We start from the raw sequence: 25,381 nt of genomic DNA on the forward strand, positions 1-25,381 counted from the left end.
CAAGGGGTGTGCTATTCTCAGAAGCTCATTCTGTGTATCTAAAAACTCAAACTGCTCCAGATGCCAAGGCCTCTCCTCCCAGTGTCCTTTATGCCACCTCTCCCACCTCCATTAGCCATTACTTCGTTCAGGAGAGAACAACACTTCAAGTTAAAGACACTGCCTGAAAACCTGCCCCCACCAGGAAAAAAAAGTGAATTCTGGGAGCTGGAGAGATGGCTCAGCAGTTAACATCACTGGCTGCTCTTGAAGAAGAGCTGGGTTCAGATCCCAGCACCCACATAGTGGCTTAAGTAAACTAACTCCATTTCTAAAGGATCCAGTATTCTGTTCTGGCCTCCCAAGGACTTTCAGGCATACACATGGTGCATATACATACATGCAGGTAAAACACTTGTACCCATAAAAATAAATAAAACTTACAACAACAACAAACAAAGGTAAGGGATGCCATTCTGAGTGTGCAGCCACCAGACTGGCTCCTACATCAGAACCCCGAGAACCGAGATCTGACCTGACACAGATGGACGGAGACAGGGAAAGAAGTTTTATTTGCAGATCTTAAGACGAAAGGTTACAAACAGGCAGCACATGGTCAGGGTCCCTACATAGCACTCCAGGCCACTCCAAATAGAAAAAAGGTCATTTTTACTGTAGAAAACACCTCCAAAAGATCGCAATTTCTTTGACCTAGCATAGGACAGTAAATACAAACCCTGAAGAATTTGCACAGGAGAAAAAAGCCTTACTGCTATTACGAAAATATCTCTTAAGAAATGGTCTTAAATTGTGAATTTGGAGATGAGCACAGGAAATGCTAAAAAAATACTTTTAGCCAAAGAAATCTATCAAAGCAAAGAAATACAACTCATAGGCACGGAGCCTGAGCCCTATCCGCATCACAAATGCGCATCAGACCACTTGTCTGCCGAAGCTTAATGCTTTTATTAAGTAGCAGAAGTATGTCACATGAGATTTGTAGAAAAGCAGCTTTTGAAATAATGTACGTTTTTCAAAATTTCCTTTTGAAAGACTAAAACTCTATAGTCTGATAAAATTATAAAATGTCTTTATATGATGATAGAAATTGCAAAAGTCTTTATACCATTAAGTACACAAATAAGAAATTAACATCTTCCTGGTCTCAGAAATCCATAACCCATACCCACCCCCCACCTCTCTGTACAACTTGGCAATGCCAACAGCTTCAGAAAATATAACAAACATTGACCCAACCAGCCATTGTTTCATTAGAAACTGCACAGAATCCAATGTCAAAAACATTACTTTATTTTTGTAGGATGAAATGTCCTATTACGTACAAAAAGGATTATTTAGAATTTGCTACAATTTGTTAAAAACATAGCAATCTATTGCCCACTGGTAGGAAAGCTCTTGCTGCAACAAGCTTAAGTGAGTAAGCCCATATATACTTAGCTATATGAATAGAGAGTACAGGAGTACTTGTGGAGATGCAGAACCACTCTGTTTCGTTGGGATGTAGAATTCTTGCATCAGCACAGTGCTTACAACATGGAACTTTTTTTTTTTTTTTGTAAACTAAAAGGACAAAATAGCCTGTATTTAACTACTTCCACCTTAATAGTTTAAGCAAAAACTTTGTTACCATATTGAGCAGATATATCTCTTTAGCTGTAAGCACAGGCTAAAGTGACATTTTTATGTACAGATGGAGTAGGCTTCAACAGAGCACGTGAACCCAGAAGAACCTGTACACCTGAGCCTGTCATAAGAAAGAATTGCCAACTGTTGCCACCGTTTCCTTTCAAGAAACTAAGGGCTGGGGAAGGCTTTGCATAGCAGGGCGACACCAAATGCACAGAGAAGGCCTTAAAACAAACAAACAAACAAACAACTAGGTAGATTCTAGAACCCAGCAGGACAAGGCTAATATGGACTAGTGCAAAATCTAGGAAAACATCTGCGAGGTGGCCTGACCCAATTCCGGCTGGTTTTCACAACACAGCAAGCAGCTCGAAGGGGAGGGTGAGAGCACTCGCTCGCAGGAGGAACATGCAGGGCAAGCCTGTCTGCTCTACCTTCTACCCTGCTCTACTGCAATAAACCAAACCCAAAGGAACCCAGCCAGCAAACGCCCTTCATCCCACACAGGGAGCTGCCTGGCATTGGGAATTTGTCTACAGTTACGGAAGGTGGGGATGAAGGCAACTTGTACTGTGTCATATTCCCATTATTACAGGAATGACCAAGCGATGTATGTATGGGGCAGGCTCCTTAGAGATTTTCTCTGATGTGGTGACAAGGGACTTAGGAAAGGAAGGGCCTCTGCTATTGTGGAGAAATCCAGGTCTGCCTGTCATTCCTGGTCTCTCCCCCGCCCCGTCCCCACAAAGGCTTACAGGTAATCATAGCGCACATTCAAAGAGACCTCCATCTGTGGGAGAAAAATTATCTCCATTTATTTCGATTCATATACATCCATAGTTGAATTTTAATACAAAAAGAAAAAAATTAGAATCTGACAATGTTTACAAACAAGATACCTTCAAATAGATTTTGCTCATTTAGCCTGGTGCAGAGTAAATGACAATTTGTCCTGGTATATTCAAGGCCATGACGTCCGTAGTCCAGGACCGCTTAGCCCGGCCTTTCTGGAAGCTTCACTTGTGTCTCCCGTGAACAGTAAAGTCATGGTTGATTCCCAGTTGTGTGCACAATTGTACATAGCAGCTCCTTTCATAGAAAGAAAAGACACCCAGAGGTCGCCTTGTACTTCACCTACAGGGATCATGATAAGATACAGGGTGGATACACGGAACCAGGGCTGGATTTGTATAAGAAAAAATAATTAGCTGACAAATGAGGGCAGCAATAAAAAAGCGTCTTTTTTTTTTTTTTTGCAACAATAAATAAATACAGTCAGAGAGTTTTCTGTGAGACTCTGAGCAGCTTCTTCACTGAAGAGCAGACGCGGCATTTCCACGGAGTCACACTTCACCCCATAGTATCTTTTTTTTTTCTTGCTTTTTCTTTTTCTTTTTCTCAATAAACAGTTTTCCTGCTTCTGCCACAATAGTAAAGCCATTTGCTCTCAACAAGACAACGGTGCCGTTGACTTTGCTTTTCCTTTGTCCGTTGGACAAAATTGGCCAAGAATACAACTGGACTGTTGTGACCAATATGAACGAGGTTACGGTCTTGTCAGGATAGCCTGACTGAAAACATCTGGCGCTTTAATTTAAACAGTTCAGCCGCCAGCCTTGCTGTGCCTAGCTTAGGTGACATGCTGAGTTCTAAGGAGCTGTAGATTGCAGCTTGTTGTTATGAGACCTACAGAATACAGAGAAAAGGGGACAATTAAACACCCTTCATTTGTGAAGCAATGATACTCTGTGTGGATGCCAAGGGCAGCCTGAGGGGGCAGCTATACTCTCTCCCTCATCCTTGGCAAGCAAATAGAAGAAAGCTAACATTTAAGAAATATTTAAACTACAGTAGTAAAACTTTTCACTGTATAGTAAACATGGTAGCTCACTAGAAAAAGCCAATGTTTAAAAAATATATGTATATATAAGCAAATATATTGTTTATTAAGATTTCATCATTTTCAACAAATGGGACAAATAAGACATTTCCAGAAGCATTACTGTGATAAAAAGTATATGTCTATTTACAACAATGCAGAGAGGGGAGCCCTATCAGAAGACAGCAGTAATATTAACATCACGTTGTTCTGTTCAGGTCTAGAAGTCTTCCTCTTTTTATTCACAGCTTCTATTAGTGAGCACATCATTGTACAGTGGCAGGACTAACGCAGCACTCTATAGTGCACTAGTGAAGAACAGCATCCCGGGCAGTCACAGTTCCTTAAACATTGTCTAACATGGCTGCCAGAATAAAATACGTATGTATCTACACATCTGTAGGTAACATTAAAAAATTATATTAGCTAGTTTCAACTTTTGGGAGGGGGATTTTTAATTAGGTAAACATGTGGTAGAATAAACAGTGACCCCCAACATCCAGTTCTGATTCCAGTTAAAAATTCAGACTAAAGATATCACAATCTGTAAGAAAAGAAAACACGGATGGTATAAATGATGAATCAGAACAGAGGCATGAGAATAATGTGCACACAATCTGGAAGATCACAGATTAAAAATGGGAGGTGTGACAGCCGGGCAGTGGTGGCACATGCCTTTAATCCCAGCACTTGGGAGGCAGAGGCAGGCGGATCTCTGAGTTCGAGGCCAGCCTGGTCTACAGAATTCCAGGACAGCCAGGGCTACACAGAGAAACCCTGTCTCGAAAAAACCAAAAAAAAAAAAAAAAAAAAAAAAAAAAAAAAAAAAAAAAAAAAGGGAGTGTGGCCAGGGTAACTGTAGGAACGGAGCGGGATGGAGCAGGGGTTAAGGATGACACGGAATGAACTGAGCACAGCTGAGCCAGCTTCTAAATTTAGCCCTGGTGTTCGAAATGCACACCAAGGCTTTACTATATGGAGAGCCACGGGAAACTTGTTGGCAAGCGGAGGGTGGTTCCTTACTTCTGTCTGGAGGTCAATGTTACCACGTGAGCTTACTGAAGCCCAGGGTTTGATCACACACACACACACTTTTGTATCTTCTTCAAATCCTTTTTTTTTTTTTTGGTTTTTCAAGATAGGGTTTCTCTGTGTAGCCCTGGCTGTTCTCGAACTCAGAAATCCATCTGCCTCTGCCTCTGCCTCTGCCTGGGATTAAAGGCATGTGCCACCACTGCCCAAGTGGTTTTCCAAGTTTTAAAAGACACTTAAAAAAGCTACAGTGTACTTACATATAATAAATCTTTAAAAAAAAATTTGATCAGAGGACTAGCTTCGCAGGTGTGATGGGAAGGCACTCTTGTGAGGAAACTGTGGCTCTGCGCTGACCCCTGGGCCTGGAGCCACTGTCTTTTCCTCCTTCTGTCACTGGGCACTCCCTCCGGGCTCTTTCTCATCTACTGTTTGTTTTGGCTCACTTGCCCACTCCTCTGCTTCCCTCTCTGAGCCCTCTTATCTTGCTTGAGAAGCCGAAGCCCTTTCCTTGCAGCACCTAGGCATTTGCTGAGACAGGGCATTCTTGTCCTCAGTTAGCTTTTTCTTTAAGTTCCCAGTGGGATGCTTTTTGGACTCTGACAATTATCTAATGGCCGAACCCTTTTCTCTCCCTAGGCATTGCTATCTTGGGCATACTCTACTGTCTTCCCACCTGGACACTTGCTGCACACACTGGCTCTATAAATGTCCCTTAGCTTTAGCCAGTTGCTGGGACCTCCTGTTTCCTAGACCAAAGGCCATTTTCTTTTCTTTTCTACATCCTTGTTTGCTTTTTGAGATTAAAGATGTGTGCTACCAAGGGAGGAGCTGCCACGCCAGGCACCCAAGGCTTATCTCTACTAGAGCGTGTACAGTAACCCCTGAAGGCTCTTTCCTTACAGCATTACAGTGTCCTGTGTTCACTCTGAGCTGTTTTATATCTGTACACAACTAAGCTGACAACCATGTTTCCTGAGAACTGGGATGTAGTCTCCTCTTCCACGCAGACTGGTCATTAGTCTAATCCTTGCTACTCATAGGTGTTCTGTTCCACTTTCTGGAAGCCTCTTTTAATGTCCTGTCTTTTCTGATCTTCTGGACTTTTCACCAATGATTTTCATGATGTAAATGTTCATTGCTTACACTTTTTCTTTCCTAATCTTTCTATCTTAGGCATTGTTTATTCTCAGTAATCTGTTCACCAGGGTGCAGATGCAGTGTACTTGACAGTTCCTTGGGACATGATTCAGGGTGTGTTGTCTGTAAAAGGTTCTTGTTCTTTCTGGGCTCTACTTTTCTGCCCTACCCCGGACCTTCCCTTTGCCAATGCATGCTTTCCTGCAGGCTGCCCTTGGTATCAGCTAACCTTCAGAAGAACAGGTTACAGACTGGGTGTCCACATGGCAGGTATGTAATGTGTCCAGAGCTAACTGATGGGCTTGTGAGTTCCAGATACTCTAGCTTCAGATGAAGAATGAATTTTGTAGTGTACCGAGTGACATTCTGGGAATGGCCCATTCTTTATCAGGGGAGGCTGGCCTGCCCACTGTAGTAAGGCAAGCAGCCTTGTTGGCTTCCATGAGGGAGATGCCAGCCCTACCTTGTACCACAGATACGAGGATCTCAGGTTACTTCTCTCTGTGGTTTTCTATTAAACTTTAGAATTATCGTATGTGAAGTTCTCTGGGATTAGGTTTGCACTGGACTCATGAACTGATCTTTTCCCAACTACTGATGAGATTTCAGTGTACTCTTCATTACTATGAGCTTATATTTTAAAAACGTTCCTCCTATACTGTGTCTCAAATACAGCTCTTGCTATGGGAGAAGAAATACAAAACAGATCCAAGATTTTGCTCGGAGGAAGATGAAGAGGCAGAGTACTGTGCTGGTTGGTGTGTGCACCCAGCCTCGAGAACACATGCTCGCCCTGTCCCTGAGCTTCACCTTGGGCTCAAACACTGACTCTAATACTCAGGATGGAATCTTTTAAGGATATTTTAGATGATACCCAGAGGTCCAGGTCCCCAGCACATCCCAGGTCTATATGATATGACTGTCTAGGGCTGACTGAGCAGGTGGGAATGTGGGATGGTGAGTGATGATCCTCAAGGCTACAGAACAGAGCAGTGATAGGGCTCTTAGCACCTGAGAGGCACCAAGCTCTGCAGGAGGAAGAACTTCATGGGCTTGAGATGGGGGCTGAAGTTGAAAAACAGAAGGGAATGAAGGTCACAATAACAAAGTTCCTGGAGAGTTGCTCAATGTTTTTATGGATTAGAAAAACTGAGGAATTACAGTTTAGCACAGCCTAGAAAAATACCTAGAAAGCCAGCATTTGATGATTTCTAAGCTGCAGCTCAAATAACTTCAGGACAGCATTAAAGCCCTCTTGCTGGCCCTCCCCTGGAGGAGAGCAGGAGCTCTCCCTACCCATCACAAGTGCTGCAGACAGACTCCACAAAGCAACATCATTTTAACCACACTAACAGATACAGGCCTTTCTCATTACTGTCTGCTCCCATCCTCAAGAGCAGACCACAAACAAATGCCATAGTCTCGCTATGTAGAACAGTCGGGCCTTGGGACTCTCTGTATGGACCTGGCTGGTCTCAAACTCACAAACTCCTCTGACTGCTGCACCTAGTGTAATGTTGTAGTCTTGACTTTGTAGGAATAATATCTCTTATCTGAAGGAACAACTTACTATGAACACTCCACTGGCTGATCCTTCAGTAGAACAGTATAGAGTTTGAAGAGTGACTTAGTTCAGGATACTGAACACCCATGCTTACCTGCTGGCCTTGAATCCTTTTAGTTTCTGTACAAAGAATGTTTCAAGAACTTCTGCACACTGGTAGAAAGGGGAGTCATTGGGATTGTAGTAACGGCAGTTATCAAAAATTTTGGTCATATCTGCCACGAACTCTGTCAGCCTTTCATAATATCGGTTTTGTATTCTTTCTTCCATGGTGGCAAGGTCTTAAAAACACAAAACATAAAATATTTTCAAAGCCTTAAGGTTTTCCCCAGTGTGATCCTGGCCTGTAGCTCCCATGAACTCAACATGTGTTTCTGTTGAATCTTTTTTTTTTTTTTTTTTTTTTTTTTTTTTTTTTTTTTTTTTTTTTTTTTGTTTCTTTTTGTTTCTTTTTTTTTTGTTTCTGTTGAATCTTTCTGAAACTGCTACTCTGAGTCTGCAGGCTAGTTTGCCATTCATGAGGAATGTTCTGCTTTGGCTTCTAAGACAGTAATCCTGGCTGCTGCTAAGGCTCTTTCATATTTAATTAACTACACAGAACAATATCCATTCATTCAATTGCTTTACAGTAAAGAAAACCTTGCCAATTGGTTCTATGCATATGAAAGTATTTTTTTGTTTATTTTGTTGTTGTTTGTTTGTTTTGAGACAAGGTTTCTCTATATAGCTCTGGCTATCCTAGAACTCACAGAGATCTGCCTCTGTGTTACAAATGCTGAGATTAAAGGGATATGCCACTATGTCCAGCAGAAATTGTCTTTATCTTTTAAAAGTAGACTAAAATAACAAACAGTGTCTGGGAATGGTGGGTACCAATAATCCCAGCGCCCAAGAGGCTGAGGCAGGAGGATTATATGTTCTGGGCATCCAGGACTATAGAGTGTGACCCTATTTCAAAACAATAAGGGAGTGGGGGATGACTAGAATATAATATTTACAGTTTAAAACCCAGACATAGATGGGTAACTTTTACTTTCTTTCATGATGTTTTGTTGCTCTGTATGCCCTTGACATTGTTTTGTGTTAACAAACGGAAAGACACAGGAGAGCACCCTAGTTCTTTGAAGAAGATAGGAGTGGTAGCTCACAGCTGCCAGCCCAGAACGCTGGGCTCTCATGAGGAGGATTGGTGGAGTGGGAGATGGAGGACAAGCTGGACTACAGAATGAACTCTGTCCCAAACACCACAAGACAAAAATAATTTTAAAAGTTGAAGTTGGCCAGGCAGTGATGGTGCACGCCTTTAATCCCAGCACTTGGGAGGCAGAAGCAGGTGGATTTCTGAGTTCGAGGCCGACCTGGTCTACAGAGTGAGTTCCAGGACAGCCAGGGCTATACAGAGAAGCCCTGTCTTGAAAATTAAATTAAGAACTATTCAGTTTCTTCAATCCCATACGTGTGCCAAGCAGGAGGCACTGGGGAGAACTTGACCAGTCAGACCCTTTGTGTTACAGATGATGTCAGCCACCATGTATCTGGATGGTGAGAATTGAAGCCAGGTAGGCTGGCAGAGCCCCAGCTGTCCTACCTCCTGGGCCACCTCTCCAGCTCCAGTAAATTCAACTTCTAGACCACACAAAGTCATCAGAATCATTATTCTGAAGAAACCAACACCTGGACTATCCTGGGTCTCAAGTGTGGAAGGCACTCTACCGCTGCACTACCGCTCAGCCCTCAGATGGCTCTGAGTCTCCCTCCCAATATTCTCCGTGTTCTCGCTCGCCTCTTTGAGAATACTCTGCTGGCTTTAAAAACACAATCCTTCTATCAGCTAAAGGAACTGCTTCACACGTTTACAAGTTTTTTTGCTTTAGTTTTGGAACCTCTCCAGCTGGTACGGTATTCTGAAATATGACCCCATGTAGCTACCCCTCTTGCTTCCTTCAGTGAGAGTTGCTCTCCTAGCGTTTGCTCTCCTGGAGAAAGAAGGGTCTCCACCGCCAGCCCCTGGAGCTGCTTGTGCACCAGGCTGGGTTCACTGACTGCACTCACTGTACAGCTGCACAGCTCTCTGCTCATACACGGTCTGACGCAGAGGCTCCTGGGTCAACAGGTTGCTCATTTCCAGTGTCTGGCCATCAAACACTGTAGAGGAATATACACTTGTCTCCACATTAAGCTTCTGGTTCAAAGGCATGCATATGTATGTTTAATAGATAGTCCCAGCTGGTGGTGGCTTCCTTTAAGCTCAGCACTTGGAAGGTGCACTCCAGCGTTGAGTCAGCCTGGACTACGTACCTACGAAACCCAGCTTCAAAAGATACCTCAAGTAAGCATCCAAAGTGACTGACACAGTTATACTGCTGCCTGCACACGGCCAAGATGCTCTTATCAGCTTCATGGATGACAGAGCATTGCCAAGACTTGTGAAATGCATCTTCCTATTCAGTTCAAGCACTTACCCATTGGCTCTCTAATAACACCGTAATAATCTGGTGCATCATTGGGATCTACAGGTTCAAGGAAAGGCCACGCCATCTTATGGGCCTACAACAGAGAACAAGTGTCACAGCTGTCAGTGGAATCACTCACACACAAACACATACCAAAACACACACACACACACACACACACACACACACACACACACACGCATACACACACACACGCACACATACACACACGCGTGCGCGCGCACACACACACACAAACACACACACACACACACACACACACACTGCTGTTATTTAGCTGCCTCACTGGATCAACAAACCCTGAAAATTCAAGTGAGCTTTACATTCTCGAAGTAAAATTGTCAACACAAGGTGACTTGGGTGACAGTCACAGATTTTCTTTTCTTTCTTTTTTTTTTTAAGATTTGTTTATTTATTATATGTAAGTACACTGTAGCTGTCTTCAGACACACCAGAAGAGGGCGCCAGATCTCATTACGGGTGGTTGTGAGCTACCATGTGGTTGCTGGGATTTGAACTCATGACCTTTGGAAGAGCAGTCGGTGCTCTTACCCGCTGAGCCATCTCACCAGCCCCACAGATTTTCTTAAGTGAGCATGATTTGCAGTCACCACCCTCCAAAGTAGCTCTGAGGCCCTTGGTGACAGGAGTGGGGCACCAGCGGGAGGGCCATGAAAACCACAAGCTGGTTCCTATGTGATGACCCGCCAGCTGTGGGCTGCTGGATGTTCTCTCTGCTGGGTAGCGAGGTGGTAGAGAAGGATGTTAAACAGCACCGTGCCAGGCACTGACTGGGGTTTCCTTCCCAGCTCTCCTGACTCTGTGACTGTGGCGACAGCAGACATTTAATATAATGTCTGGTCTTGACACCCATCTCTAATACTCCCAATCCTCCTTATCCTTTCATTTCTCGTGAGAAAACAGCCAGACTTGAATCAAACCAGCTTTCTCATCTATGCCTATGTGATACAGTTTTCTTTAAGAGTAAAAATTGAAGTGAAAGCAAATGGTGAACACTCTCTTCAGTGTCAGGTGAACAGCAGTGGTGCTGTACGTCAGTGTGTGACAGTGTCAGGTGAGCAGCAGCGGAGGTGTACGTCAGTGTGTGACAGTGTCAGGTGAGCAGCAGTGGAGGTGCATGTCAGTGTGTGACAGTGTCAGGTGAGCAGCAGCGGAGGTGCATGTCAGTGTGTGACAGTGTCAGGTGAGCAGCAGTGGAGGTGCATGTCAGTGTGTGACAGTGTCAGGTGAGCAACTGCGGAAGTGAAACCTGTGACTGTGTGACATTGTCAGATGAGCAACAGAGGAGGTGGTGCCTTCAGTAAGCTTCATGTTCCCAGCATGTGCAAAGGTGCACTTTGTCCAGCCCCTCACTCCAGGGGACTGGGAAACAGCCAAGTGTGCTCACTGGAGACTGGGAGGTTCAAAGCCGCATCCTCAGTGAGGCAGGCATGGCTTCACTGTCAGACATAGTCGTCAGCAGGCTCACCTGTAAGGAGCGCAGCACCCTCCTCAAGCCCTCATAATCTTTCTCTGTCAGTGGTGTGAGCACTGTCATGGCGTCCTCTGTCGACTGGCACTGTGGACAGACATACTCATCAATGAGGTCTGCCTCACTTTGCAAGATGCCAACACAGCGCCCGTGGTACCAATTCTGACACCGATCACAGCCAATATAAAATCTGCAAGATCCAAAATGGAAATGTGAGGCCAAAGGACTGGCTGCTTCTGTTCAGACTTTCCTTTTACCCATCATGCAACTGAACACAGGCTAACCCCCGGGGCATACAGTAATTTCAGCATACGGCTGTTTACTGCTCTTGAGAGTGACATCCTGATGTATTAACCAAGTACTTTAGATGTTAAGAACAGTTGTAAACATATTAAAAAGTACTGTGTGCTAATGGGGAACCAATCTGAAGAAAAGTGTGAAACATTTGATTGATTGTTAAAGCCCAAACTAAGGCCCCAAACATCTTTCAACTAGTCCCATATCAAATGAGTGTTCAAACTCGGTGAGCTACTGACAGCCCAGCTCCTCCCAAAGGGTGCGTCTCTAGCTGTACAGAGCACGCTTCAGACACAGGCTGCTCTCCTAACAGCACTTTGTGACATAGTGAAGAATCCAGTCTACTGTTACAACCCCATTTCCCCCAATGCAACTCAATCATTCACTAGGAAGCAACATACATTTTGAAGGAGAGGGAAAGAGGGAAAGAGGGAAAAGAGGAGAAAAATCGGAAAGGCTTTGTAACATAGGTGTATAGACACAGCAGAGAGGCCCTGCTTTTCATTTTTAGGTAAGTGACCAATGCAGCAATGCGGCTTCCTGAATTGTCAAACAGATGCTCTTATCAACTCACTGTGACTCATCATAAGGTGTCCTGCAGATACAGTACAATTCCTCACTGCTGCCCTCTTGTGCCCGCTTACAATCATTACAGATGTACACATCCATTTTCTTAGCCTCCTTTTCTGTGATGCCAACACATTCTCCATGATACCAGTTAGTACAAAGATCACAGCCAATATAGAACCTAAAAGCATTCACAATGAAAATGACACTGTAGTTGTCATTTTGAGCTGCATGGTATGTAAATCTGTCTTCTCTACCCTGATTCACTTTCTTACAGGATAATTTCTGCAATGAGTCTGCTAAACACCCTGAATGCAACCAGTCTACCAGTGGCAAACACAGCACTGACACTGGACCAAGGGTGGGTACATCGACACTCATCCATTTCAACAAACACACTGTTTAGTGAAATATGGGTCTTAAAACATACTGGAATTTGAAAAAAAAAAAATAACAACACATGGATGGTAATGGCTTCCTTTTAATGAATGTGTGTGAAACTGTAACAGGCACAGAAACCAAAGCCAAAGAATCAAAGACTTACATCTGTCAAACCTATTCTACAGAAGCCATTTCAATACCAGGGCTATTTCTTAGATAGGTTTGAAAATGTATCTCACAAACTAAAATTGGGAACAAAACAGAGCGCAAACACCAAGGAGAAGTTACAGTATAGAAGCATGCAGGCCAGCCGGGTGGAGAGGACAATGGTCACACGTGCTAGCAAGGAAACTAGGAGAGGTCCATGTATGTAGTCATTCCTGCTTACAGAGCCTGGCGAGGGGAGGGGCGTGTGTGAAGGAGGCGGGGGTTGGGTGGGGGGGTGGAGCCCAGGCTTAGACATAGGGTCCTGGGGAAAAGCCTCAGCAGCTCTCTAAAACGTCCCCGCTGGCTTGGCGGGAGCTGCGCAGGCCTGTGTCACTCACAGGTAAGCAGGCTGACCTCGAAACTACTAGTACCCTACCCTCTACCAAGCTGTCTCTAGTACTCTAACCTGAGGGAATGCCTCACGACTACCCTTTCTTTTGCAGTGTGAGGCGCACACTCCCTGACTCAGGTGAGGACCTGCTGGGGTCCTTCAAATGTTGCCTCTTTAAGATGCTATGTGCGCTGGAAGAACTTCAGGACCTGAGTTTCCAATTTTTTTTTTTTTCTTTTCGAGACAGGGTTTCTCTGTGTAGCCTTGGCTGTCCTGGAACTCACTCTGTAGACCAGGCTGGCCTCCAACTCAGAAATCCACCTGCCTCTGCCTCCCAAGTGCTGGGATTAAAGGCGTGCGCCACCACTGCCCGGCTGAGTTTCCAATTTTTAATAACTTTCATTAGAAGCTAGCGACACAATGCTCAAACCAGGCTGGTCTGGTCTGAGATGTCAGCAAACGCTACAACAGGGGATGAATGAACCTGCTGTGTGGAAATGTCAATGGAAAACTGAAAAAAAAAAAAAGGTGAGCTAGCCACAAATCATGGGCAGTTTCAACAGAACGAGCACATGTATGTGTGCACCTCATTTTAAGCAATGCCAGAATCTCAAGAAGGTTGTATCAGCCCGAAGTTGGCCTTTATCTAAAGTCCCCATCCTCAGTGTGACCGTGTTTCAGGAATCCCCTAGGGTATCTTACTTAAAGTGAGGCACACTCATTTGTACAGACTGCAGGGTGTCGCCTTACATGATGGATAATCACCAATGAGGGACACACGGTGGGACGTGAAGATGGCCACACTCTGCTGAGTGTCTCCCAGCAGAGCTTCCATCTGACATTTGTAAACTGATGGTGACTTAGGACCCATGGGGTGGTCTCCACAGAACCACATGCACAGACAGTAAGAATTTCTAACTCTGTATTAAAAGCACAGCTATACTGTTGGGTACTGTAAATCTCATTCATGTCACCCAATACAAGTCACGACTGTCAAAAACAGCTTCCAATTGCCATGCTCATCAAGTTTTGAGTATGAAACACACAAAGCGGTTAAAAGGAATACTTCATGTATTTTTCTTTTTTTTTGCTTTTGATTACAAATAGTGGAAATGTAGACAACAATACTAACTTGCAATTTCTTTTTTTCTTTTTTTCCAGGGACCTGATGATGCCTCCTTGGGCCATCCATTCTAAGACAGACTCTGGGCTTTGGCCAGGAGAGCTGGGACAGCAGCCTCTGCAAGATGCAGTGCTGGCAGAGTAGAGCAAGGCTACAAAGAGCTTTGGGAAAGCAAAGAGGCCACAGCAAGCTTGTTTTTGACAGAAAAGGTCATGGCTGAGGACAAGCAAGACCCGTGAGCATGTGGACCAACACCCTTACTGCACTGATGTCAAGCATCTGAGGAAGCCCAGCCTCACACTCGCTCGCCCTCTCTCAGTACTGCCAACTGCTCAGCCAATTCCTAAGCTGGGGGTAGGCACGTACTTGGACTCATCGTAGGGTGTCTTGCAGATGCAGTATAGCCTGGTGTCTTTCTTGGCCTCCTTGGAGGTGGTGGAGATCATCTTCTTCCTCTTGGACTTAGAGTCCTTCTCCTCCTCCCGCTTCCTCTTCTGGGAAGTGGCAGGCAGGGTGGCTGTGGGGTGGCCTGCAGATGGCAGACTGTGTGTGGAGGGAGGTGGAGAAGGAGGAGGAGCTGGAGGAGCTGCCGGTGCAGGTGCTGGTACTGGCGCTGGTACGGAGGGTGTGGGCACTGCAGCAGCACTGGCCTGTACCGCTTGGGCCATCTCCCTCTCTCGCTTCATTTTCAGGTCTCTCTTCAGCTCTTCCTGTGGTCAGTTGAAGACAGACAAAGGATCAGCAGGGTTACAGGATGGGGCAACCTGGACAGGAGCTGAACATTACCTCTACTTGCCAAATAGCCTCTTTTTGTCTTTTTGTTTTTCAAAACAGGGTTTCTCTGTGCAGCCCTGGCTGTCCTTGAACTCAGAGATCTGCCTGGTTCTGGACAGCAGTGAACAGAAAAAGAGATAAATTGTCCTTGCTTACCATGCTTTGTTTAGGTTTAAGATAGGAGACCTATGCAACAAAATATATTATTTTCTAACTAGGTTTGCAGTCCCAGCACTCAAGAGATGGAAACAGGAGGGTCAGAAGTTAAAGGTCTCCTCTGTAACATAATGAGTTTTAGGCTAGCCTAGCCTACTTGAGACCCTCTCTCAAAACAACCTCCCACCCCACCCCAACAAGCAACCCATCCAAAAGACACTATTTTCTTTATACAGCTTTGGCTATAAATTGAAATCCTGGGTTCCTGAGATGATTCAACGAGTACAAGTGCTTGTGACAAAAGCCTGAGTTCAATGAGCAGAATAAATAAAAAGGCAGATGCAACAGCTAACCAGTGAATCCAGCATTCCTACAGAGATGAGAGGCAGAGACAGACCCACCAGGGTCCATCTACCCGGACAGACGGACACACACACACACACACACACACACACACACACACACACACACACTCTTTCTAGAGTACAGTTAACTATATTTTCCTTTAAAATAACCAAAAGAAGTCAGGTATAGTGGCACACAACTTTAATCCCAGCACCTGGGAGGCAGAGGTTAGAGGATTCCTGAGTTCAAGGCCAGCCTGATTTACATGGTGCAGTAATTCTCAACCTGTGGGTTGCAACCCCTTTTCACAGGGATCGATTATCAAATATTTACATTATGATTCACAACAGTAGTAAGATTACAGTTATGAGGTAGCAACAAAAATAATATGGTTAAGGGTCACCACAAAGTGAAGAACTGTATTAAAGGGTCACAGCATTGAAAAGGTTGAGAACCACTGAGTTCCAAGACAATCAGAGGTGGGACCTGTCTTCAAACCAATCCAACCCAACCGACCCAACCAACCAACCAACCAACCAACCAAACAAACAAAAACAAAAGGATTCTTGGCTCAATAACCTCAGAATGAATCTCTTGTGAATTCTAAGGCCAGCCTGGTCCACAGGCTCTATATAGTCCTGGCTGTTCCGTAACAGCCAGGACTATATAGAGAAACCCTGTCTCAAAAAACACAAAGGAAAACAGGAGAAAGCTGCTGAGTGAACTCACACTCAGCACTTCCTGTGAGGACAATGTGGCTGACTACCTGTTCAGTTATCGCTGCTTTACTTTTCTGCCTCGAGGAACTTAACTAAAGTAGGCTCCTTCTCCCAAAACAAACACACCAACATACTCCAACTGACCTCAGAGTTGTACTGAGCTAGACCCACTCTTTTAAAAGGCTAATCCATCTTATCTCACAAAGATGAGAGCCCTCTGACCCTCATAGCTGCACTAACTCCTCAGCCTGAGGCTGCCCTCACATCAACTGCAGAATACAGTTTCTGGCAGCCGTAGGGCTCACTGGATAGATGGCATCCTTGGACCTGCAGGACAGGATTACAGATTCCAGAGGAGAGCCTTCCCTGGCATGGTGGCACTGGCCTGCAATCCCAGCTTTCAAGGGGCTAAAGTAGGAGACCAAGGAATTTGAGGCCAGTCCTAGGCTAAACAGATATCCCGTTTGAAATAATCCACAGTCAGCTTTATGTAGATGTTTATAAAAAGATAAAGGAAAGAACGGACAAACCATTCTAGGAACTGCCCTCCAAGATTCCAAAAACAGCAGTTGTGTTTTTTCCTCAATATTTTTGTGTTTTCTGCTTTGTATTTAAAATTTTAACGTATTTGAATTGTATGTTTTTGGTTTGTTTGTTTGTTTTTTTTCATTTTGAGACATGATCTCACTATGTAGACCCAGCTGTCCTGAAACTTGTTCTGTAGATCAGGCTGCCCTTGACCTGGGAGATCTGAGTGCCTTTACCCTGGAGTGCTGAGGTTAAAGGTGTGCACCACATTGCCCTGGCCCTGGACAGTCCTCTTAATGTCATATGTGAGGCTGTGATGCAAATGTTTGACTCTCTGTATACAGCCCTCTTATCTGAACTAGATCACAGCACCAGAGGGATGCTTACACATTTTCAGATTCTACTGTGAATGCTTCTCTTTCTCAGGCTACCGTGACAACAGATGTAATCTCAGTGTTAATACTAATTGCTGGCAAGCTTAATTCTGTAATAGATTTTAATAGTTACCCTGGGGATGTCAATGTAATAAGTGGATCACACATAACAATCCTGCCTTCTTTCTTATGGTTTGTGTTTCCTTCTCCAGTGAAAAGCCTGGATCCTGGCGCTGGCTGTTCCTTTCTGTGGGAAAACCTCAAGCTTCCAGGTTATGTAATGTTGTTTCTTGGTCTGATGGGTACAAAGTATCCTATGGGATGCTTTCAATACCCCGAAAGCTGTGTGAATATGCATGGATGTATTAGCAGTGCCTACTGGATCACCTTTACATTAGGAAAATTTGTCTTTATAAGCAGGTACTTGTTTTCCTACAGTCACACACAGAATCTTCTTCATCCAGCACAGTAAGACAGCTCAGGCCTCTGGACTGAACGCAGGAAGACAAAAAGAGACGCCTTCTCAAAGCAATGCATGTCCTTTACTCTCCAAGCTACAAGCACAAATGTAAATTCTAGAAAGCAAGCTGGAATTTTCGGATTAAGCAACGATGGAAGGAGAAAAAGTGTGTCAGGTTCTGAGCCCACCTGCACTTGGATCTGTAGCTCTTTGTCCAGGAGCGCTCTCTTTCTCAGGATCTCGGCTTTGAGCTGCTCCTTGTGTTTGAACAACAGAGCAGAGAGCTTGCTGGCATTCTGCTTGCTCCGCTTCTGCTCCACACTCTCCTCCCGCTTGCGTTTCTTGGCTGCCTGTTTTTCTTCTTTATCTATCTTATCCAGAATATACTTCATCACCTGGTTACAGACAATCATTCTAGAGAAAAACACACAACCTCTGTAATGGGGTCTATTCCACCCTGAAAAGTAAGGCACGCTTTGTCTACGCCCCTAGATGATGTGCAAACTGAGAGCAGAATTTCAGAGAGCAACAGACTATGAGCATTCCTGGCACTGAACTTGGAAGACCAAAGCAAACCCAAACTATGCAGACTCAAGTGTGCCTGGGACTCCCCTACCTTTGATTTTCTTCTCTTTCAGCTGGAGTCATGGTCTTTTTCTGTTTTAAATGTTCTATTACAGCATTATGCTTCATCACCACCTTGAGAACAAAAGAAATCCATAAATGCACATTTTATAACAGACACAGTTAAGTTAGCACACAGCAAGAAGTAACAACACACAGTGTTTGAACCGGTGAGAGACAGCTAACTAATACAACCAGAATAAAAGCTGCCAGGTGGTCCAGGGTCTCACCATGCACCAAATACTGAATTAGGCCCAGCCTGACATTGCTTATTCTCTATGCTAACACAGAGATAGTTTTTCAAGTAAACACCAAGACACAAAGAAATCAACCAAGTTGTCTGAGAATAAATGGTAAATAACACAGCCCCAGATTTCACCCAACTCTCATGCACTGTAGGCACCACCCACTATGCTAGCACCAAGCATAGACTTTGAAGAGTCCCTGCCCATACACAGATGTGGAAGAGAGGTGTCCCGGTGACAGCTCAAACAATGCAAGATATGGGACTTGAACATGTCAGAGCACTTAAGTTCATAGAAATATTGACTTAGACCTTCACAATCACATGCACGGCAGAGTCTAGTCCTAACAACCTCAGATGACTACAAAGAGATGAGTTTTAACTCGGATACAGCTCAGGGAGCACACAGCGCTTCAGTGTGCAGTAAGACCTCTTGCCAGTGCTGACCGGGCACATGGCTACTGCCAGGATAGTTCTTAGTCAGACTGCAGGGCACCAGCTTTGTCTTGGCAGAGCTCTGGCTGCCTGTTTTGACTCACAGCACCCACACCACTCCAGGATGCCCATGCTACAGGACACCACCTTACATGGAACTACACCTGGATTTAAGACATTTTTACAAAGGAGTGGCAAGTAATGCAAACGAACTGTCTGTTACAATTTGCTTAGTCACTAGGCAAATGAAGGAATGATACTTGCAAATCAAATGACTTCAGATGAATTGCTCCACAGTGATAGTGGCCTCAGCACTCAGTTTTCTACCAGGGAAACGTGGTTTCTAATAAGCACTGATGCTACATGTCCAATAAGGAGTCCCAAACCAGAGTCGGCAAGCAGTGTTTCCGCTCTTCTAAGGTTACCCACCAGTGACTCTGTCTCTTTAGGAACGCTAACCCACCCAGATCACTAAGTCTACTGCACAGCACAATAACTCACTACTGAACATGCTGCTTTGACTTAATGACTTTACCTGTTTCTGAATGATTTCACTTTGGTTAGAAGCTTGGAGGGTGTGTTCACGCTCAATTTCTATCTGCTGCTTCTTCTTTTGCTGCTGATCCCTGAGTTGCTGAACCCTCTGCAACTGCTCTTGCACACTGGCTGCCTGCACTGTGACCACACTCTGAGTATGCTGAGTCTGTGCAGCACTGTTTTGCTGAACTTGAATGGGCAACTGCAGTTTGATTTGCTGGGGCACACCACCTTGCTGAGCCTGTGTCTGAGCCACAACCTGCGACTGGATCTGAGAGAGAACCTGGACTTGCTGGAGCTGAGGCCCAGCAATGACTTGGGGCTGTGGCTGCTGTGTTTGTGGCTGAGGACGGGATGGGGATGGAACAGTAACTTGATTTAATGTCTGTCCTGATGAAAGAGTTGGAGTTGAAGACTGTACCTGGGGCTGTGACTGTGGCTGGCCTTGGGAAGGTGCCTGCAGAGATGTGGGGGGCGGAATTGGAATCGGCTGTGAGGCTGTAGTCTGAACCTGGGATTGCTGTCCAGGAGTCACTTGGGATGGAGTTGATGGACGTATTCGAGTCAATGGTGGGCTCTGGACACGAGCAGGAGACTGTCCTGGTACACTGCTCTGAAGCTGACACTGTGTTGCGACCAGGGGTTTGGATGACTGTGCTTGGGAGGGCTGTGTTTCAGAAGGGACATGGGACGAGACAGCGGGCTGGGTCTGGACTTCAGGCTGAGCTGGGGGCTGGGGCTGGGGCTGGGGCTGTGCTGCAGCAGGCTGAGCAGGCTGTGGCTGGGCTTCTGCAGGACTCACACTTGATGGCTGAGTTGGTGCCAGGGTTGTGGCTGGTTGTGCCTGGGTCTGGGGTGATAATTTACTCTGTTTTTGTTCCCCTGAGCCTGCAAAAAAGAAAGACAAAATGGTTTACGGATGTGAGAATGGGAGACAATGGTGAAAGAAGAGCCTCAAAAGAACTTCCTGAAGCTAGGAATGCTGCCCTTCAGTAGAGAAGATGTAAGCCTTGTACTCAGGTGCGCTCTGCCTTGGCAACTGCTCAGCTCAGAGCTGGGGCCATTCCCCGTGTGTCTTCTGTGTGTGTCAGCTGGGGAGCTGGGACCATTCCCTGTGTGTCTTCTGTGTGTATCAGCTGGGTGCTTGGAAGCCCCCGTCAAGTGTCACTCATCTGCCAGAGCACGGTAGCAGGCACTGAGCGCTTGTAGGAGGCTGACAAAGAGGTCTGGGCCCGCAGCTCTCAAGCACAGGTCTCCCTGAGGAGCCCTCATCTCCAGGGCGCCACCATGGCTGGAGCAGGAGTGCAGGCACAGGGATTGTGGCATCCATTATTCTGCTCCTCCCACCTTTTGATTACTTTTGCTTTGTTTTGATTGGGAAGTGAGTGTAGAAACAAGGCATGAAGCACAGAAGCTGACTATGCCACTGTTATGCTGGCTGGAGGCAGAGTACCGGGCCCTGTGCGATCTGCGAACCCAGCAACAGGCATGGCCCCAGCCCTTCTACCTGCTGCCGCAGCACTGGCAGGGCTGCTGCTGCTGGTGGGCGTGGCCGATGTGGACAGTGGGGTAAAGAGGAAGCGCTGAACAGTGCCATTCGGCATTGCGGCTTGCATGAGCTGCTGCCCTGGCCCCGGAAGGACCGTCATCCCCTGAGGTATCAACTGCAACTGTCCAGTAGTCTGTCCTTGTCCTTGAATCACTACTGTTAAACCTTGGTTGCCTCCCTGTGGGAAAAGCAGACAACATGGAATATGCGGTGTTCAAATTATACCTTTACCTTCAAGAAACCCAGGGGAAAAAAACTCACTCTTATTTCCCAAGTTTGGGAATATACGTTAGAGCTATCATGTTCAGGTCAAAACTCTAATTTCAATCAATCAATTAACTAATTAACTAAATTTTGTGAGTTTGGCTCTCACTGGTATCCAGGATAACCTGGAACCCACCATGACTTAAGCCATTACACCTAATTCTTACTTTAAAACACTTTTATTAACGTCCTTTTATACTTCTCAAACATCTTTACATGTAGTCTCATTCCAGTCTCACACAGTGAGACTCAGTGGCTTGGCAGAGCAAATCTTGCCCTATAACCTAATCAATCATTCTTAGTAACTTAGAAGCAGCAAGGTGCATCGAGGTATAGTTGCACACAGTTAAAGGTAGGCTGGCCTACATATTAACCCCCTGCCTCAGAAAACCAAGGGCTGGGACAGTGTCTCTGCAGCAGAGCCAGTCTGCAATCCTCATGGCCTTAACTCAATCCTTAGAACCACAAGAAGAAAAAGTCCCTTGCTTAAAGGTACTGAGAGGAGTGAGCAGGTGCTGTGGGGTTTGAGTTTGTTCTTGTGCAGTATGAACATGTCAAACATCCTATGCACTATGTTAAGTGTTCCAAAATGGCTGAATCCAGGGCTTTTGACTGGGAAGGCATGCTACCACCAAACAGAATCTGCTTCTTCATGGTCTAGAAACAGAATGTGAGAATACAAGAGTCAGGGGAACCACTAAGGTCTAGGACTTACGAAAATGGGAACCAAAAGCCCGGGATTCTACATGTCTAGACGCTTCTGTTTCAAACCGAGTAGTGAAGCAAGCTTGACTGCTGCAGGCACAGGGTTAGGAAGCAGACAGCTCTCCATGCTAGGAAGCATGCCCTCTGCTCCACACACTTTTGCTTCCTTCCTATGAGATTGTGTTTCCTAAGAAATACACATTCTGTATATGACCAAAACTATACAAACACAAATTTAGCCGGGCGGTGGCGCACGCCTTTAATCCCAGCACTTGGGAGGCAGAGGCAGGCAGATTTCTGAGTTCGAGGTCAGCCTGGTCTACAGAGTGAGTTCTAGGACAAGCCAGGGCTACACGGAGAAACCCTGACTCCAAAAACCAAAACAAAAAACAAAACACAATAAACGCCAGATTTGAGTAATAGTTACAAAACAACGCCGTGATGACACCTGTGCACAAGAATGTGCTGTGCTCTGAATGAAGTGCTTTCTCTAGAGGAAAGGGCTGTCCTTAAGGTTTAAACATTAGAATATTACCACCTTTATATAATTATTACAATATGCTTTGTTTTGCCAGTTTCTAAATCCTATATACATGTAGTAACCATATTGTATATACTTGTTTTAAAATCCTGACTGTAGGGCTGGAAAGATGGCTCAATGGTTAAGAGCACTGGCTGATCTTCCAGAAGTCCTAAATTCCCAGCAACCACATGGTGGCTCACAACCATCTGTAATGGGATCCAACACAGTCTTCTGCTATGTCTGAAGACAGTTACAGTATACCCATATACATAAAATAAAAATTAAAAAAATAAAATTAAAAAACCTGACTGCAGCATTTTATTCGTGAGGCCACTTCCGTAAAGTCGTAGTTAGCTCATTTCTATCCTGTAGTGATTACCACCCAGACATTCGGTTGCTCTGTGTTACTGATTCTTACAGATAAGAATCTGTAAGAACCTGCCGCTGTATCTGTTCCAGTGCACACTTTACTCACACCAACAGGAGATACTCCAATCCCTCAAGCATGCATACTTTTAATCCTACAGAGAGCATCAAGACTGCTAGAAATGGCTTAACTAACATGGTTATACTTTTGCTAGATGTGCAAGAGCCTTCCCTTGACCCCCTGGCAATCCTTCCTTTAGAAAAACATTCAGTTTAGAGCAACCTCTTAGGTAGATGGCTATAATACAGATTGCTCTCAAGGTCCAGTGGGATTTTCTGTGCTTTGAACACTTAAATATCTTCCCTCTTCTTCAAGCTCAGTTGATCTTTTTGCTCCTGGCTTTTCCCTTTTCATGTATGCGTTTACATGTGCACTTTGCTGAAAACTGAACGAGTGGCCTCACACTTGCTAGGCAAATTCTCCACCATTGAGCTATATATATGCCCAGTCCTGGACTTAATCTGTTGTTGATCTGTACTAAGTAAAAAAATATATATCTGGTGTGCATGCGCCTTGAGGTGGGGTTACCTACATATGGAGTTCAGGTGAGAACCTCAGGTTCCAGTCCTTTTCTACCAACTTGTTTTGAGAGAGGGTTGCTATTGTTCTCTGCTGCAAATGCCAGTCGGCCAATGCTCTACTGGAGACTGTCTCTGCACTACTGTGTATAGACAACACAACAAGTCCTCAGGCTAGTGCAGCAAGAGCTTACCCACTGAGCTTCTTCCCAGCCCCTTACTGATTCTCTGCACGCTTTGGTAACATCTCCAGTTGGGGATACTTTCTGGTTGGGTATAGTGTTTTCTTATTTTGATCATACTCACTGCAGTGTGTTTCATAAACTGGGGTTCAATTCTGCTTCACTTTACTTCTCTGTGTAAGCTAGCAGCATGTTCTAACACTGAATGACACTCAAGCCCACTTTTATTTTGAAGTCTCACTAAGTTAAGTCTCACTAAGTTGCCCTAGATGGCTTTGAACTCATTCTGTAGTTTAATCAGATCTTAAATTACCTGCTATTTATTCTGTTCCAGTTTCTGGAGTGGCTGAGACTTTCCAAGTGTGAGGCTAGGTGCAGCTGGGACCCATCCCACTTCTGCCATCCTGACCCTGAACCCAGGGCCATGCACATATTAGGTAAGGGTTGTACCAACTGAGTTCTATCTGTAGCTCTGGGGTTTTTATTTTCCATGAAACTCAATTTATAAATTACTTTAATTAGGTATATAATGGTTCTTGTAACAGGGTGTCCCTTTGTAGCCCAAGCAGTTTTGGAAGTCCCAAGCCTCACAGCATTCCCTCCTAAGTGTATGGTTAGCAGTTTCTGTTTAAACAGTTATAGGGCTGGGCAGCCCAGCAGGGAGCGCTTGTTTAGAATCTGCCAGACTTTTGTTTTGACCAAGCAGAAGGGAGGGAAGGAAAGAGAAAGAAAGGTTAAGAAAAAAGAAAGTAGTTGGGAATGGTAGCACGTGCTTTAGGAGAGAGGCAGGCAGATCGCTGGGAATCCAAGAGTAGCCTGGGTATAGCAAGCTCCAGGGCAACACAGAGAGACCCTGCCTCAAAAGAGACAAAAAGGAGAGAAAAACATCAAAGTGAGAAGTGGGTCCACTGTCTCTATAATCCCAGAGATGGGAGGTACAGGCTGGAGGATGGGGAACTTAAGGACAGCTTGGGTGATCAAGTGAGAACCCCCAACAACAACAACAAAAGAAATGAATGAAAGGAAGGAAGGAAGGAACAAATGAACTGGTGACTGACGAATGGGGTCATATTTCAACTTGCAGAGAGTGTGCCTAGCAGGCACAGCCTCGGGTACAACCCACAGAATTTTATAAACTGGGTATGCTGGCAAACACCTCTAATCTCTCAGGAACACAGCTCTACCTCAGGATGTGCAACCTTGTCTCAAAACAAAATGACAAAAGAAGAAAGAAAAGAATTTATCACCAGAATGAGGCATAAGGCATGGCTCCAAGTTTATGGTTTCCTGTGTATGGCTAAGCAGGCTGGTATACCTGGCTCTAAGGCTCATCTCTCCTCAGTAATTTGCAAGTATTGCATCAATGTAACACAAGTACCCACTTACAGAAAGGCAACAATGACTATTACTGAAGCATATTAGAAACACCGTGGTAAGCTTCTTTTGTTGTATTTTGTCCTTCCTGGGAAAGGGCCAGGCACAGCGCAGGCTGGCCTTGAACTTGCTAGGTTTCTACTTCCTAAGTGCTGGGATTATGGGCACATGCCAGAACATACGATTTACAGAGTGGTGCAGATTCAACATAGCTTTGTGGTGCTACATAAGCACTCCACCTGCCATGCTAGATCTCTGGTTTGTCTTTAGCATGTGTGTATATATGTGTATATGGAGTATGTGATTGCTCGTGTGCATACTTGAAGGTCAGAGGATGACACTGGGTGTCTTCCTCTCACCACCTTAAATGAACCCATGTCCTCTACTGGAGCAGTAAGCATTCCTAACCCTGAGCCATCTCTCTAGCCTGCTCCACCTCATTTCAAAAGACAGAGTCAACTGAATGTGGAGCTCACTGTGTCTGCTATACTGGCTAGACAGTGAGCTCCCAAGACCCACCTGTCTCCCTC

General features: G+C 45.0%; 1 protein-coding gene across 11 annotated transcripts in view; it reads right to left on the reverse strand.

The window, feature by feature from the left end:
* Window positions 1-533: 533 nt before the first annotated feature.
* Bptf (bromodomain PHD finger transcription factor) overlaps window positions 534-25,381 on the reverse strand; it is an 84,386-nt gene continuing 59,538 nt past the window's right edge. For 6 of the 11 annotated variants that reach the window (XM_031354450.1, XM_031354448.1, XM_031354446.1 and 3 more), the window contains 10 exons: window positions 20,817-21,036; window positions 19,308-20,197; window positions 18,086-18,168; window positions 17,658-17,883; window positions 14,480-14,823; window positions 12,079-12,252; window positions 11,205-11,397; window positions 9,704-9,788; window positions 7,336-7,522; window positions 534-3,312 (listed from right to left, as the gene is read on the reverse strand). In XM_031354450.1, the coding sequence (XP_031210310.1) occupies window positions 3,276-3,312; window positions 7,336-7,522; window positions 9,704-9,788; window positions 11,205-11,397; window positions 12,079-12,252; window positions 14,480-14,823; window positions 17,658-17,883; window positions 18,086-18,168; window positions 19,308-20,197; window positions 20,817-21,036 (2,439 nt within the window). In that variant the 3' untranslated portion in view covers window positions 534-3,275. The remainder of the gene's footprint in view (window positions 3,313-7,335; window positions 7,523-9,703; window positions 9,789-11,204; window positions 11,398-12,078; window positions 12,253-14,479; window positions 14,824-17,657; window positions 17,884-18,085; window positions 18,169-19,307; window positions 20,198-20,816; window positions 21,037-25,381) is intronic. The other 5 variants (XM_031354452.1, XM_031354451.1, XM_031354453.1 and 2 more) reach the window with 3 other exon arrangements.

Source organism: Mastomys coucha, unplaced genomic scaffold, assembly GCF_008632895.1.
Source record: "Mastomys coucha isolate ucsf_1 unplaced genomic scaffold, UCSF_Mcou_1 pScaffold5, whole genome shotgun sequence".
In the NCBI taxonomy this organism is placed as follows: domain Eukaryota; kingdom Metazoa; phylum Chordata; class Mammalia; order Rodentia; family Muridae; genus Mastomys; species Mastomys coucha.